The sequence below is a fragment of the Delphinus delphis genome, chromosome 20 (genome assembly GCF_949987515.2).
Source record: "Delphinus delphis chromosome 20, mDelDel1.2, whole genome shotgun sequence".
NCBI classification, from domain to species: Eukaryota; Metazoa; Chordata; class Mammalia; order Artiodactyla; family Delphinidae; genus Delphinus; species Delphinus delphis.
In genome coordinates, this window is record NC_082702.1 from 6,995,475 (window position 1) to 7,009,097 (window position 13,623).

General features: G+C 51.2%; 1 protein-coding gene across 11 annotated transcripts in view; it reads left to right on the forward strand.

The window, feature by feature from the left end:
* Positions 1–13,623, forward strand: part of VRK3 (VRK serine/threonine kinase 3) — a 69,869-nt gene that overhangs the window by 13,904 nt on the left and 42,342 nt on the right. For 10 of the 11 annotated variants that reach the window (XM_060000345.1, XM_060000344.1, XM_060000343.1 and 7 more), the window contains 5 exons: positions 7,141–7,205; positions 8,526–8,592; positions 9,885–9,969; positions 10,246–10,351; positions 11,979–12,071. In XM_060000345.1, the coding sequence (XP_059856328.1) occupies positions 7,141–7,205; positions 8,526–8,592; positions 9,885–9,969; positions 10,246–10,351; positions 11,979–12,071 (416 nt within the window). The remainder of the gene's footprint in view (positions 1–7,140; positions 7,206–8,525; positions 8,593–9,884; positions 9,970–10,245; positions 10,352–11,978; positions 12,072–13,623) is intronic. The other variant, XM_060000347.1, reaches the window with a different exon arrangement.

Consider the following 13,623-nt stretch of genomic DNA (forward strand, 5'->3'; position numbering starts at 1 on the left):
CAAGGAAGAGCACCTAGCCCCGGTTTTTACTGTGGTTAAGGGGCAGGGCTGGGGTGAGGGTTCTGCCCGGGCCAGGGCCTCATGTGGTTTGAATCTCTGCCATCACCAAAAGAGGGAGCTCCAGGCTTTCTTATCAGTGGGACGGGAAGAAGCAGGGCTGGGCTTTAAAGTTAAACAAAACAACAGTTAAACAAAAAATGCAGCAAGACAACTTGTTACAATGAAGGAAAAGATAACTGCACTGGAAATGTTAGTATTAATCAACCTAGCATTAACTGAGTGCTTACTCCAGGCCAGGCCTTGTTCTAAGCACTTTATGTGGTTTTATGAGGTTTTTTTGCATTTTTAAAAATTGAGATAAAATTCATGTAAGATTCACCATTTTAAAGTCTACAGTTCAGTGGGTTTTAGTAGATTCACGATGGTGCGCATCCATCACCACCATCTAGTTCCAGAGTATTTCTGTCACCCCAAGAGGAAACCCTGTACCTTTACCAGTTACTCTCCTCCTCCCCCCCCAGCCCCTGGCAACCACTAATCTACTTTATGTCTCTGGATTTGCCTATTCTGGACATTTCAGGTAAATGGAGCGATACTCTCTGTGGCCTTTTTTGTCTGGCTTCTTCCCCTCAGCACGATGCTTTCAAGGTCCAACCATGTTGTCGCCTTTGTCAGAACTTCCTTCTGTTTTATGGCCGAGTAAGATTGCAGGGTGTGTATATATCACATCTGGTTGATCCATTTATCAGTTGGTGGATGTTTGGACTGTGTCCACTTCGGGCCATGATGAATAACGCTGCTGTGATCGTGCGTGTACAGGTTTTCACGTGGACATATGTTTGCTTTATACTTCTTAACCCGTTTAATTCTCACGACAGCCTCATGACGTCAGCAAGGTCATTATCCCCATTTTCTAGATAAGGAAAATGAAGCCCAGGGGTGTTAATGACTAGACAGAGATCTGGCTCCAGAGAGCTTCCAAGCTTGCAGGAAAAGCCAGAGATCGGGATTTTGAGAGGAAATCTCTGATTTGGAAGCACCGGCCGGCCAGACACGGGTGCCGGCAATTTCGAGCCTCAGGTTGGCCATCCTGCCTTAGAGCCTGGGCAGGAGGGCAGGGCAGCCACATTTGAGACAGACCCAGGTGGGGACTTCCTGGTGGTCCAGTGGCTTCCACTGCAGAGGACCTGGGTTCGATCCCTGGTCAGGGAGGTAAGATCCCACGTGCCGTGCGGTAAGGCCAAAAAAAAGAAAAAACGGACCCAGGTGGAGTCGTGACTGGGCTCTGGCACACTGAGTGAGCCTGGGCGAGCAGCTCTGCCTTGATGTCCCAGTTGGGAAAGTGAGAGGTGGTGTCCTGCCCACCTCCTGGGGCTGTTGGTCCCAAATGGTGAGAAGGGACAGAGGCAATGAGCTTGGAAAACGGTAAAGGGATCTTCTCAGGCGGAGGTAGGTAGCATTAGTCATGGAGGGACAGAGGGTGAGGGAGGGAGAGAGGAGAGCATAAAGGGACACTAGGGAGCGCTCACTCCATGCCAGGCACTGTTCTGGGGCCCATTTAATGCTCCCAGCCACGCTAGGAGGGAGACACTCATGTTACTTCATCTTACAGCTGGAGCACAGAGAGGGGAAGCCACTCGCCCAAGGTCACACAGCCTCAAAGTGACAGAGCTGGGATTTGAACCTAGGTGTAATTCGTAACCATTACACCACAAGAGAGGGAGGGAGGGAGGGAGGAGGAGGGAATCGGGGTGAGAAGGAATGAGAGGAAGAGAAAGGATAGAGGGGCAGAACCAACAACAAGAAAGGCTGGGGAGAGAGGATGGGGAGAGGCCCAGAGGACCGGGAAGGAAGAGGGAGAAGAAAGACAAACAAGGCAGGAGGCATCTGAAGGAAAAAAAAACCAGCTGTGTCCTCACATCAGAAACCCACAGTGGAAGGTTAGGAAGGAAATGCTCTGGGCCGTGTGTCTTCACCTTTTGTGTCTCGGGTTGTTTGATCAGACCCCTTCCCAGCCCGGTGCGAGGTCGGGGTGCTGGCTCGGGCACAGTGGGGAGGGGGCTGCGTGTAGATGTGCCTCAGGGCGGCGTTCCCCCAGGACAGGTTGCCTTTGGCTTCTGCCAGTTTGCACCAGTTGGGAAGATGTAGTTGAAAACAGTGAGAGTACAACAGCAGCAGCAACCAGAGTGGTGATTTTTATTATAGCAGCTGAGCTGATGCTTCCAGCCCGCTCTGCGCCCCCACCCCCGCTAAGTTCTCTATGTCTGTTAGCTCACCTGATTCCCATAGCAGCCCTGTGAGCTGGCACGCGCTCTTACTTTGTGAAACACTGAATTATAACGTCATCCTCCCTGGTCTCCCTGGCCCAGTTTGGGAGACCTGTCACCGAGGCAACCATGTAAATCCCTGCAGCTGCGGTATGCGTGGAGAATTGTTTCTGAGAAGCAACTGGGATTCAAGTCTCGGCCTGCCCCCCTGTGGATGGAGGTTCGGGGCTTGTATTCATTTCCTGTGGCCACCATCACAAATCACCATAAACTTAGTGGCTGAAGACAGCACACATTTATTCTCTTCTAGTTGTGGAGGTCACAAGACTGAAATCAGTCTAACGGAGCTAAAGTTAAGATACTGGTGAAGGGACTTCCCTGGTGGTCCAGTGGTTAAGACTCCGCACTTCCACTGCAGGGGGCACGGGTTCGATCCCTGGTCAGGGAACTAAGAACCTGCATGCCGCGTGGCACGGCCAAAAAAAATTAAAAAAAAAAAGAGATATGGGTAGGGCTAGTCCTTCCAAGAGGCTCCAGAGGCAAATCCGTTTGCTTGCCTGTTCAGCTCCCAGAGGCCGTCTGCATCCCTCGGCTTGTGGCCCCTTCCTCCATCCTCAAAGCACATCACCCCAGGCTCTGCTTCTACCATCACATCGCCTTCTCCTCTTCTGTGGTCAAATCTCCCTCTGCCTCCCTCTTTATAAGGACCCTTGTAGGATTACGTTAGGGCCCCCTGGATCATCCAGGACAGTCAGTCCCCACAGCACAGGACCCTTAATTTAATCACACCTACAAAGACTCGCCATTGGTTCTCTCTACCTGCAGCCCCTTAACACGACGTATCTCTCCCAGTGGCTGCCCTGAGCCTCTCCCTGGTCCTCAGTTTCAGCTGCTCTGGGAGAATGGTTGCCTCCCTTTTCGAGCGGTTCCCCAGGGGTCCTTTAGGGCTTGTTTTAAGTACACAGTTAACTCAGCCCTGGCACCCTTGGCATTCATTGTGGGGGCTGTCCTGTGCACGATAGGGTGTTTGGCAGCATCCTCGACCTTCACCCATCCCCTCTCCCAGTCGTGACAACCAAAACTGTCTCCAGACATGGCCAGATGCCCGCTGGGGGGCAGAACCGCCCACGGTTGAGAACCACTGAGTCAGGCCGTCCCGGACGTGCCCTCCAAAGACAGAGAGACCCTGTCAGCTGGTAACTGTCGGGTGGAATCACTATTCTTTTATTAAGCGCCTTTCAGCTGTGCCCACAACAAAGGTTGGGCCAGAGAAGGGCAGGCCAGGCAGAGGCACGGCACAGGCAAAGACTCAGAGGCTGGAAACCCACGCAGGAAGCGTCAGGATCCTGGTGTTGCTGACGGTGGGGCCTGGGATGCCCGGAGTCCCCATCCAGGTTTGGGGAGGCGGGAAAGCATAGGCAGACCGGTTGAGTTAGCCTTCTGCCTCTGCCGGCAGGTCGTTGTCTGATCTTCCTCGAGGGATGTCATGACCTTGCGCCTCAGTTTCCTCACCTGCCAAATGGAGAGTGTAATAACACCGACCTCACGGGGTTGTCGTTAAGAGAGTTAAATGAGTAGAACGATGAGCAGGAAAATAGCAAAAGCACCGTATAAACGCTTCCTGTTGTTATTCTGGTTATGATGGATCCCAGCGCAGCATTGTTGCTCCAAGTTCAATGTCGCCTGTCTCTTGGCCATCAGAGGCTCCCACCTGCCTGCCTGCCACACCCCTGTCTGCATTTGTCACACGTAGGGACTTTCCATACACGTATCAAGTTTGCATCAAGCAGGGGTCTCCCAGGTCGCAGGGTCTGGAGCCAGGTTTACAGCCCGGCTCTGCTGAGGCCCTCGGCCAAGCCCACTGCCCTTCCTCCTCCGTCGCTTCCTCTGTGTAATGGGAATTGCCCAGCTGACTCCCCGGCGTCGGCGGGAGGGCCAGTGAGAAGAGTGGAGGGGAAAAGCCCTTCATAATCTGCAGAGCAGTGCAGGAAAAGCATATTTAAATTACCAGCTGTTCTGCCTGCTTCCGAGTGCCAGGCATGTGGTTCGTTGACTGGTGCTTTTCCTCGGACCCTGAGGTAACTCTGAGGCAGGTACTGTTTTTATGCCTGAGAGGTGCCCCGGCCATTTCCAGCATGCCCCTCAAAGATCCCCCCCAAACCCCCTCCGCACAGGTGGGAAGGACGCCTCTCTCCCCCAAGATCCATGATCTTTCCACATTTCCCTCCTTTAGGCTGGGCTCAGGTCACCTTTGGCCTTAAATCTGTAAGCCCTGGTTCCTGCCCGGCTCCAGCTGGAGCTTCTTGAAGGCAAGGGTGGCTTCTAGGTAACTTTGTCACCTCCCTGCCCCTTAGCTCAGTGTCTCAGACAACACCAGCCTGGATGGTTAGGAAGGGTGGGAAAGAAGAGAGAAAAGGGAGGACGATGCAGAGAGCCAGCTGGGATGGATGGCGATGGTTCGGTTCATGAGCTCCTGGGGGTGAGCTAGACCTAGGCCAGTGCCGCTCTGCCGCCTACCAGCTGTGGGCCCTCGGCTGATTATATTTTAAAAGCTGCCACACGCTGAGCGCTCCCGGCGTGCCCAGTGTGATGCTGGGCTGTGGTGGGGGCATCATTGAGCAGCTCATACAAAGGGTGAAGCTGGGGTTGTTCCCTGGCGGTCCAGTGGTTAGGACTCCATGCTTTCACTGCCAAGGGCCCAGGTTCGGTCACTGGTCAGGGAACTAAGATCCCACAAGCCACGCGGCATGGCCAAAACCAAAAACGGGTGAAGCTGGCTATGATTCCTGCTCAGCTGGTACTGTTGTTATTCCTGCCGACCCTCTGAATCCTTGCATCCAGTCTCAGGGGTGGGCTTCATTAGTCCTACTTTACTGACATGGGGCGGAGGCCCAGAGAGGATTAGCACCTCACACCAAGTCACAGAGTTGACGGAGGGGCTGGGCTTGAGCCCGGATCTACGTGGCACAAAGCCTCCCGTGTCACTTGGCCTCAGTAAGCTTCGGCTTTCTCGTCTCGTCCGTCAAGTGGAGCTAACAGGGAACAGTTCTTAGAGCTTTCTGAGATGCTTTTCCCAGGTTATAATCCTCAAATTTGGCTCAAATAAAATTTTCCATTTGTCTCTTAAAAAAAAAATGGAGCTAACGATGACAGCCACCGTAATAGTAATAACAATAACATTGTATTAGACCTTCCTAGGGCCGTTCTGAGCATTAGAGGAAACAATGTGCGTAAAGCCCACACTTAGCATGGGGCAGTAGACTTTGCAGGGTTTGTAATTAAGCAGAATGGGGCAAGCATGCAGGTGTTTATGAGGAAGTGCCCCAGGGATCAGCACCTGCAGAGGGGAGGGGGAGGAAGTGGTGGGGCAGGGGGGAGACATAGAGCGCTGGAGCAGCCCAGGGATCGCCGCGGCTGGCCCCATGGGGGCTCTGGAGCAGAAGCAGTCCTTCAGTGTGGTTCTGAGTTAGGCCAGCACGGCTGGGCCTTTATATCCCCCTCCATCAGCTTTTGGCTATAGGCCGCCCTGGGACTTGCAGCTGAGGGCATCCCTGAGGGACTGAAGGCTGCTGCAGTGGCCTCTCCAGGTTGCGTGGGGCTAGGGGAACAGGTCCTCCTCCAAGGGGATCTGCGTCCATCACACGGTACTTATGCATTGTTCAAAGACGGGGATATTGAATAGTATCCCCTGAGCTGAGAAGGAACTTTGAGATCGAAGAAAACGAAGTGTACAGCTCCATAAAGTACAGTTACGAAGTTTATTGTGGGTACCTTACATACGGGTAGGATCCTGCGGACAGCGATCTGGAAGCATTTGCAGCTGCACTCTGTGCTGCCAGAAGGGGTACAGGGGATTTAAAGGGGCCAAAGCTAAAGATAGAATCTGACTTCTAAGGGGGAAGCACGTCTGCGCCAACAGGAGCTGGGTTTTTGCTTCCCCTGGGGGGTCTCATAACCATTATTCCTCGTGGACCGTGAACCATCTGTGTCAGCAAAAGTCATTCTTCCAGTTTTCAGAGGAAGGCTTAAAGTTAATCAGGAACTTATCTGGCTTGGGTGCGTTCCTCATGCGTAGGCTAGAGCTCTGTCATGCAGAAAGGGGAGGGGGTAGGACAGTGGGCCTAAGGTGACCCTGACAAGATGGAGTCGGTGTGGTTCAGCCACACACCCATATATGCAGACAAATGCATACAGCTGCTGAGTCAGGGGCCCCAGAACCACCCCTGGGTTCAGTGATTCACTGGGGGGACCCACAGGCCTCAGCCTATAGTCATAATTTATTATAGCAGAAGGATACAGCACAGTCACCAAAGGGATAAAGCACATGGGGTAAGTCCGGGGGAACCAGCGCCAGCTTCCGGAGTCCCCTCCCCTTAGAGTCACACGGGATTTATAACAAGCTGTGACGTCACACATGAAACGCTCATTAGAGGAATGATCATTAGAGACTCAGTGCCCAGGATTATTGTTGGATGCTGGTCCCACAGGCACTCTCTGCCTGGCAGGTACCAAAATTCTACTCTCAGAAGGAAAGCAGGTGTTCAGCATAATGGTTTGGGCACCGGGAGCCCCTTTTATTGGTTAGGAATCCTAGAACCTTCCCAGCTGATTCGCAGACACCAGCCGAGGTTCAGCCTTGCACGCAGGCCTTTCGGAGGAGAGCAGTCTCATGTTTAATTACCCTTTGTGCACAGCTGTGTATTAACAGAGAGAGAGAAAGAAGCTGTTGAAAATAGGAAGGAGCAGGTCATGAAAGTCGAGAATGCACTTGACCCTGTGGGAATCCGTTAACCACAGCTGCTGCTCGTTACTCAGGACACTGACCCTGACCTTCCCTCTAGATGATAACCTTGCTCCTTTCGTCCATCCACAGCTGAGCCCGACTCCACCTTTGCCTGCGAGTCAAGTCTCGGAAAACAAAGATTCTCACTTAAACTAGTGAGTGGCCCCGGGGGGGAGCAGCACTGAGGGGCTGGCCTGGGGCTTTAGCAAATGCACCACTGACCTCCAAGCCCCTCTGTGGGCTGGGCAAGCCAGAGAGCACAGCCTTGGCCTTCAAGGAGCAGTGGGACCTTGGGTGGGGCACGTTTCCCTCTGGGCCTTGGGTTCTTCTACATGGGGCCCCTCAGAAACCGCAGTCGGGTCCACCCATGAGCCCTGGCTCTGATGCTTTCTGGCTGTGTGTCTGGGCAAGCGCCCGAAACCTGGGACGGCTGGGTTGGGTGCCCTCCCTTGGCCCTAGATGGAAGCCGTGTGAGTGGTTCAGAGCCGGTGCTCCTGAACCAGGCTCGCAGATGAGTGATAGCACCTGCTTGCTGAGAGCCTGTCCTGCGCCCAACCCTGGGCTAAGAGTTTCATAATCAAACCTGTGGGGTGGTTACTGTGTTTCCCATTTAACAGATGAGGAAATAAAGGCTCGGTCGCTTGCCCAGGGACGCCCATTATGAAAATTGCTTTGTTCACTGCTGTATTGACAATGCCCAGAACAATACTAGGCACATAATAGGTGCTTTATAGAAAGAATGAGTGAATGGCAGAGCTGAGATTTGAACCCAGTTCTCTTTGACCCTGTGCCCTGAAGAACCCAGCTGTACTAGTTGTGTTTAATTAAAATATTTGGTTTGCTTGGAAAAAATGACCCAATGTTAGTTATGGCTTAAACAAGTATATTTTATTGCTTTTCCATTTAACAGTCTGGGGGCAGTGGTCCAGGGCTGATATGATAGTTCCATAAACCAGGGGCTTACTTTCCTTCTCTCTTGTTGCTCCAGGCCCCTCAATCTATAACGTTCATCTCATGGGCTGAGATGGCTGCTCCACCTCCTACCATCTCATCTGCATTCCAGCCAATTGGAACAGGAAAAGAGGAAGGGGAGTGCCTGCCCTAGCCCTTTAAGGGCATAACCTGGAAGTTGCCCGTGTCTCTTCTGCTCACGTCCCCATTGGCCAGAACTTGGTCATGTGGGCATTCCTCACTGCAAGGGAGACTGGGAAATGTAGTTTTTAGCTGAAGGGCATGTGTCTAGGGAAAACTTGTAGATCCTATTGTAAAAGAAAAGGAACCTGGGCAGTGACTCAAAGTCTCTGATATATGTTCACATGGAGCACCCTAGGGAATTTGGTTCTGATGTGCAGGACTTGGGGAACCTGGGTTATTGCTGGCATTACCCTGGGGTAATCCATGGCCAGTGATGACCTTGGAGCCCTTGCCTAAGAGATTCCAGTGTGACAGCCTTTTCCCCTCTCCTCCTCCACTAGGATGCCAAGGATGGGCGCTTGTTCAATGAGCAGAACTTCTTCCAGCGGGCCGCCAAGCCTTTGCAAGGTATTCCTCAGGGAAGTGGGCAAGTGGGGGAAGAGTTGGGGGTACCGGCTTGGTCAAAACAACTGGCTTCTCCCTGAAGGTGTGGGCAGGGTGGGGATTAAATTAAAGGCCCAGGTTTGCTCCCATCACCCCTCGGGCCTCAAGCCCCAGAGGACAGACAGCGGACAATGGGCTGAGGCTGGCTTGTCATACCAGCTCTTGAGCGCCAAGTATTAAATTTTCACAAATACTGCAAGCCAGTTATTAAAACATAGCCATCGGACTTCCCTGGTGGTCCAGTGGTTAAAACTCCGTGCTCCCAATGCAGGGGGCCTGGGTTCAGTCCCTGGTCAGAGAACTAGATCCCGCATGCCACAACGAAGATCCTGCGTGCTGCAACTAAGACCCAGCACAGCCAAATAAATAAATAAATAAATTTTAAAATAATAAAATTGCCCTGCAAGCTTTCAGTCATAGCCATCTTAAATAAATAAATAAAACATAGTCATCATAAATTAATTTTATCAATTTACAGTCAAATTAGGAGCAAGGATAATAAATACTCAAAGTCCATCCCTTCCTAATTATTTGTCTACATTTTCTATCATCTAGACTTTTTTTTTTTTGGCCACGCCTCTTGGCGTGTGGGATCTTAGTTCCCCGACCAGGAATTGAACCCATGCCCCCTGCAGCGGAAGCGCAGAGTCCTAACCACTGGACCGCCAGGGAAGTCCCTACTATCTATATTGAGGTTGTTTACATTCACTGTATCTGTGTGGTGGAAATACCATGTAAGGGCACGCTACTGCCTCTTTCTACCTCAGTCTTCCATGCTACCACATTGGTAGCTTGAAATTGGCCATACTGGGAAGTATTTACACCACAGAAATCAGCAAACACGACAGATCAAGGCTATCTTTCCCCAGACAACCAGCTGTTAAACTTTTATCAGCACACCGCTGGATCCATACCATCCAACTGAGATCCTGGAAGGTGGGCGGACATGTAGTGACACCTTGACCAGTTTAGACACTCCCCGATCTCATTAGCTCTACATGGGAATTCAGAGGTTACGCTGTCGCTCTTACCTTTTCCACTCACTCCAGATTTGTCAGTGCTTTCTCCCATGTTCACACCCCCTATCGTCACCCCCCTCGCTGTCATGCACCCACAGAGGCGACATCACCAACCAGGAGACCCAGTGTGTGGCCTGGGCTCGGGCGCGCTCTGCTTCTGGTCTGGGAACAGGCTGCTGTTCATTGTGGGTGCAGGGCCAGGTGGGCCCTAACCTCTCAGGCCCCTGCCTCCCACAGTGAACAAGTGGAAAAAGCTGCACTCGACCCCCCAGCTGGCCATCCCCACCTGCGTCGGTTTTGGCATTCACCAGAACAAGTACAGGTGAGTCACTTCACTTGCCACTCGCCTCACTGGCCCCTTCCTTTCTCTCCCTGTCACATGCCCAGGCATGGCTGGGACCCTGGAGCCATTGGCCAGATAGTTGCTTCCTTCCTTCCCCCAGCCTTGAGCCAGGCTGGTCCCCTACCAATCCGAAACCTTCATCTCACCCAGGACCGGGATCTGGTAGCCCCCAGCCACACCGCATCCTTGGTGGCTTGTATTCCATCCCCTCCCCTGGTCATCTCTCCCACTTGCTGGGACATTCATGTCTTCCAGGTTCTTGGTGTTCCCCATCCTGGGGAGGAGCCTTCAGTCGATCCTGGATGACTACCCGAAGCATGTGATGTCAGTGAGGTCTGTGTTCCAGATGGCCTGCCGGCTGGTAAGTCCCTGAGAGTTGCAGGCTCCCATCCAGAGGATGGCCCCCCAGGTCCTAGTTTATCCGTCTGTTTGCTCATTGACACGTTCAGCCCGCACCTCCCTCTGCTGGGCACTGGGGCGAGCACGGTGACCAACACAGCTGAACACCAGGCTGTTAGAACCAGAGTGATAAGTGGGACTTCCCTGGCGGTCCAGTGGTTAAGACTCTGCACTTCCAGTGCAGGGGGCGCGGGTTCAATCCCTGGTTGGGGCACTAAGATCCTGCATGCCGTGCAACGCGGCCAGAAAAAAAAAACAGAGTGATAAGTATTGTCAGGAGACCGTAGCAGTTGGAGGAAGGGTCCCAGCCTAAATTGAGGGGTTCAGTTGAACTTCCTGGTAGAGGTCATTTCTAAGTCAAGAGTGGGAAATAGCAAGGTGCTGGGTAGAGTAGGAGTGGAGATGCATGGGAGAACATTCCAGGCCAAGGATATAGCTTAGGCAAAGGCTGGTGTGGGAGAGAGAGCACAAGACTTTTGTTCATTCATTCCTTCCTTCATCCATCGTTTCATTAAATATTTATCAGGTCCCTGCTGGGAATCAGACACTGTCCCAGGGGCTGGGAGTACCATGGGGGGCAGCACAGTCATGGTTTTTATGCCTAGTGGGAGAGGATGATATTAAATCACAGTTGCACAAATTGTGGAAAGTGCTTTGACTAGAAGTGATGGAGAATAAGAGGACCCAGTGTAAATTGCTGGAGGGATGGAAGTGGCAAGGGAGTGACACATCAGGTGAGTCCTGAAGGTCATTACGCTCAGAGTGTCTGCAGTGGGACGTGTAGAGGGGAAAGGTAACAGCTGAGGGTGGTGTGGGAGCTCAGCAGTGACCAGATCACGCAGGACCTTGAACACCAACCTGGGGAACCGGGACTCTGTCCCGAGGGCGCTTGGGAGCCACGCGAGGATTGGGAATAGGGGAAGGCAGGGTCAGCTCTGGGTGTAGAAAGACCCTGTGGGCCGTGTGGGGACGGGCCGGAGGGGTGAGATGGAGGCTGGGTGAGGTCAGCACAGAGAGGACCAGGCCTGAGGAGGAGCTGGGCTGTGGGGATGGAGAGATTGAACAAGCAGAACTTGGTGGGCAGTAGAGCCTTGGAGTCGACGGGGGCTTGGGTTGTAATCAAGATGTAAGGAGTACCTGGGCAGTTCAATGTATGAGCTCAATGGAAAAGTCAGAGCTAGAGATCAGAATATAAATTACTTAGCTAAATGTATTTCTGCTTCCTAGGGCAAATGAGAAAAAACCTCTTTGATGTACATGAGTGCTGGGTTTTCTTTCTTGCGGGGGGTCAATAAGTAACCAGCTTCTTCCCCTCCTGAGATCAGCCAAGAGATAGACATAAGAGGTCAGTGGAAAACCAAATATCGGCTTTAATGCTGAATTTTTCAAAAACCTAATTAGAAGACATGCTTAGGTGTGCTGATGCTTCACTTAGGAGTAGTCAGGCTTGGACCACCGCCACCACCACCCCCTCACAAGCAGCAACACGTGACCCCAGGCCCAACAGTGGGGGTTCCCTCCGGAGCTTTGCATCAGAGCCTCTTTGTGTCAGCCTGCTGCTCAGGAGATGCTTGCTTGCTTCCCCCCAGCTGGATGCCCTGGAGTTCCTCCATGAGAATGAGTATGTTCACGGCAATGTGACAGCTGAGAATATCTTTGTGAATCCAGAGGACTTGTGCCAGGTAATAGCCAGGTCCTCCTCCATCCTGGGGGCTCTCTGGGCTCAGGATCTCACCTGTCTCAAAACCTGCGTTTATTTCACAATGCTTATTGCAGACAAAGAATTGCTATCCGTCATGTATAAAGAGTTCCTTCAAATAAATAAGAAGAGATAAGTGACTTAGTAGAAAAATAGACAAGGATAGAAAAAGCAGTTCGTAGAAAAAGAAATCCACAGGTTAGTTAAATGTATGAAAAGATGCTTAACCTCCCTAATAGTCATAGCAATTACTCTTAAAATACACTATTTTTACCCTTTGGGTGGACAAAATTAAAAAGAAAAATAGTATCTCCTGCTGATAAGGATGTAAGGAACTAGGAATTCTTTACATACTATTGGAAGTATGAAATGGGCAACTTTTTGGAAGGTAATTTGAATATAGCAGTCAAAATTCAAATGCATATGTTTTTTGATCCACCGGGTCCTCTTTTAGGAACGTATCTTGTCCATATATTCGAAGATACATGTACAAAATGTTCCTGACAACGTTGATTGTGACAGTAAAATTGGAAAACCTCAAATTTATACTCCCAGTAGAGTACTAATTAGTATTTTAAAGTAAATTCTAATTACCCCTGCTAATGACAGAAACCCAATTTAACATGCCTTAAGCAAAAAAGGAAAAGGAAAAAAAGTTTAAAAAGGGCCAAGTGCAATTTATTGCTCCATGGAGTGGAAAAATCTAGGACTTCACTGGCTTCAAGCGTGGCTGAATCTAAGGACTCAGACCCAGTCATTGGGAAGCTGGCGCTTCCCTTTCTGGGCTCTTCTTGTGTTTGCATTGCTCATAATCAGGCAAACTGTCTTCCCTGTGGTGACAAAATAACCACCAGCAAACGAGGCTCAGATCCCCTCAGTTGAGCAACCCCAGTGGAAATAGATCAGGTGAGCCCCACCTCAGACACATGGACTGAGAACTGGAGAGGGGTGATCCCAGAGAAAAACCCTGGAACCATATTAGTCAGAGCTCTCTAAAGAAACAGAACCAATAGAATGTGTGTGTGTGTGCGTATGTATATAAGGGAGAGAGAGAGATTTATGATAAGGAGCTGCCTCAAACAATTATGGAAGCTGATCTAGGGACCTCGATCTGCAATCGGCAGCCTGGAGACCAGAAGAGCTGATAATGTGTCTCATCAGATCCAAAGGCCTGGAAACTAGAAGAGGTGATCGTGTGATTTCCAGTCTGAAAGCTGGCAGCCCCGAGACTCAAGAAGAGCCAATATTTCTGTTCAAATCTAAAGGCAAGAAAAGGCTGATGTTCGGCTCATGTGGTCGGGCAGGAGGCATTCATTCCCTTTCACTCAGCCTTTGTGTTCTATTCAACTGATTGGGTGAGGCCCGTGCACACTAGAGAGGGCAGTCTGTTTTATTCAGCCTACTGATTTAAATATTCATCTCATCCAGCTACACCCTCACAGACACACCCAGAATAACCTTTGGCTACATGTCTGGGTACCCTGTGGCCCAGTCAGGCTGACATATAAAGTTAACCATCACAAACTGTGACCAGA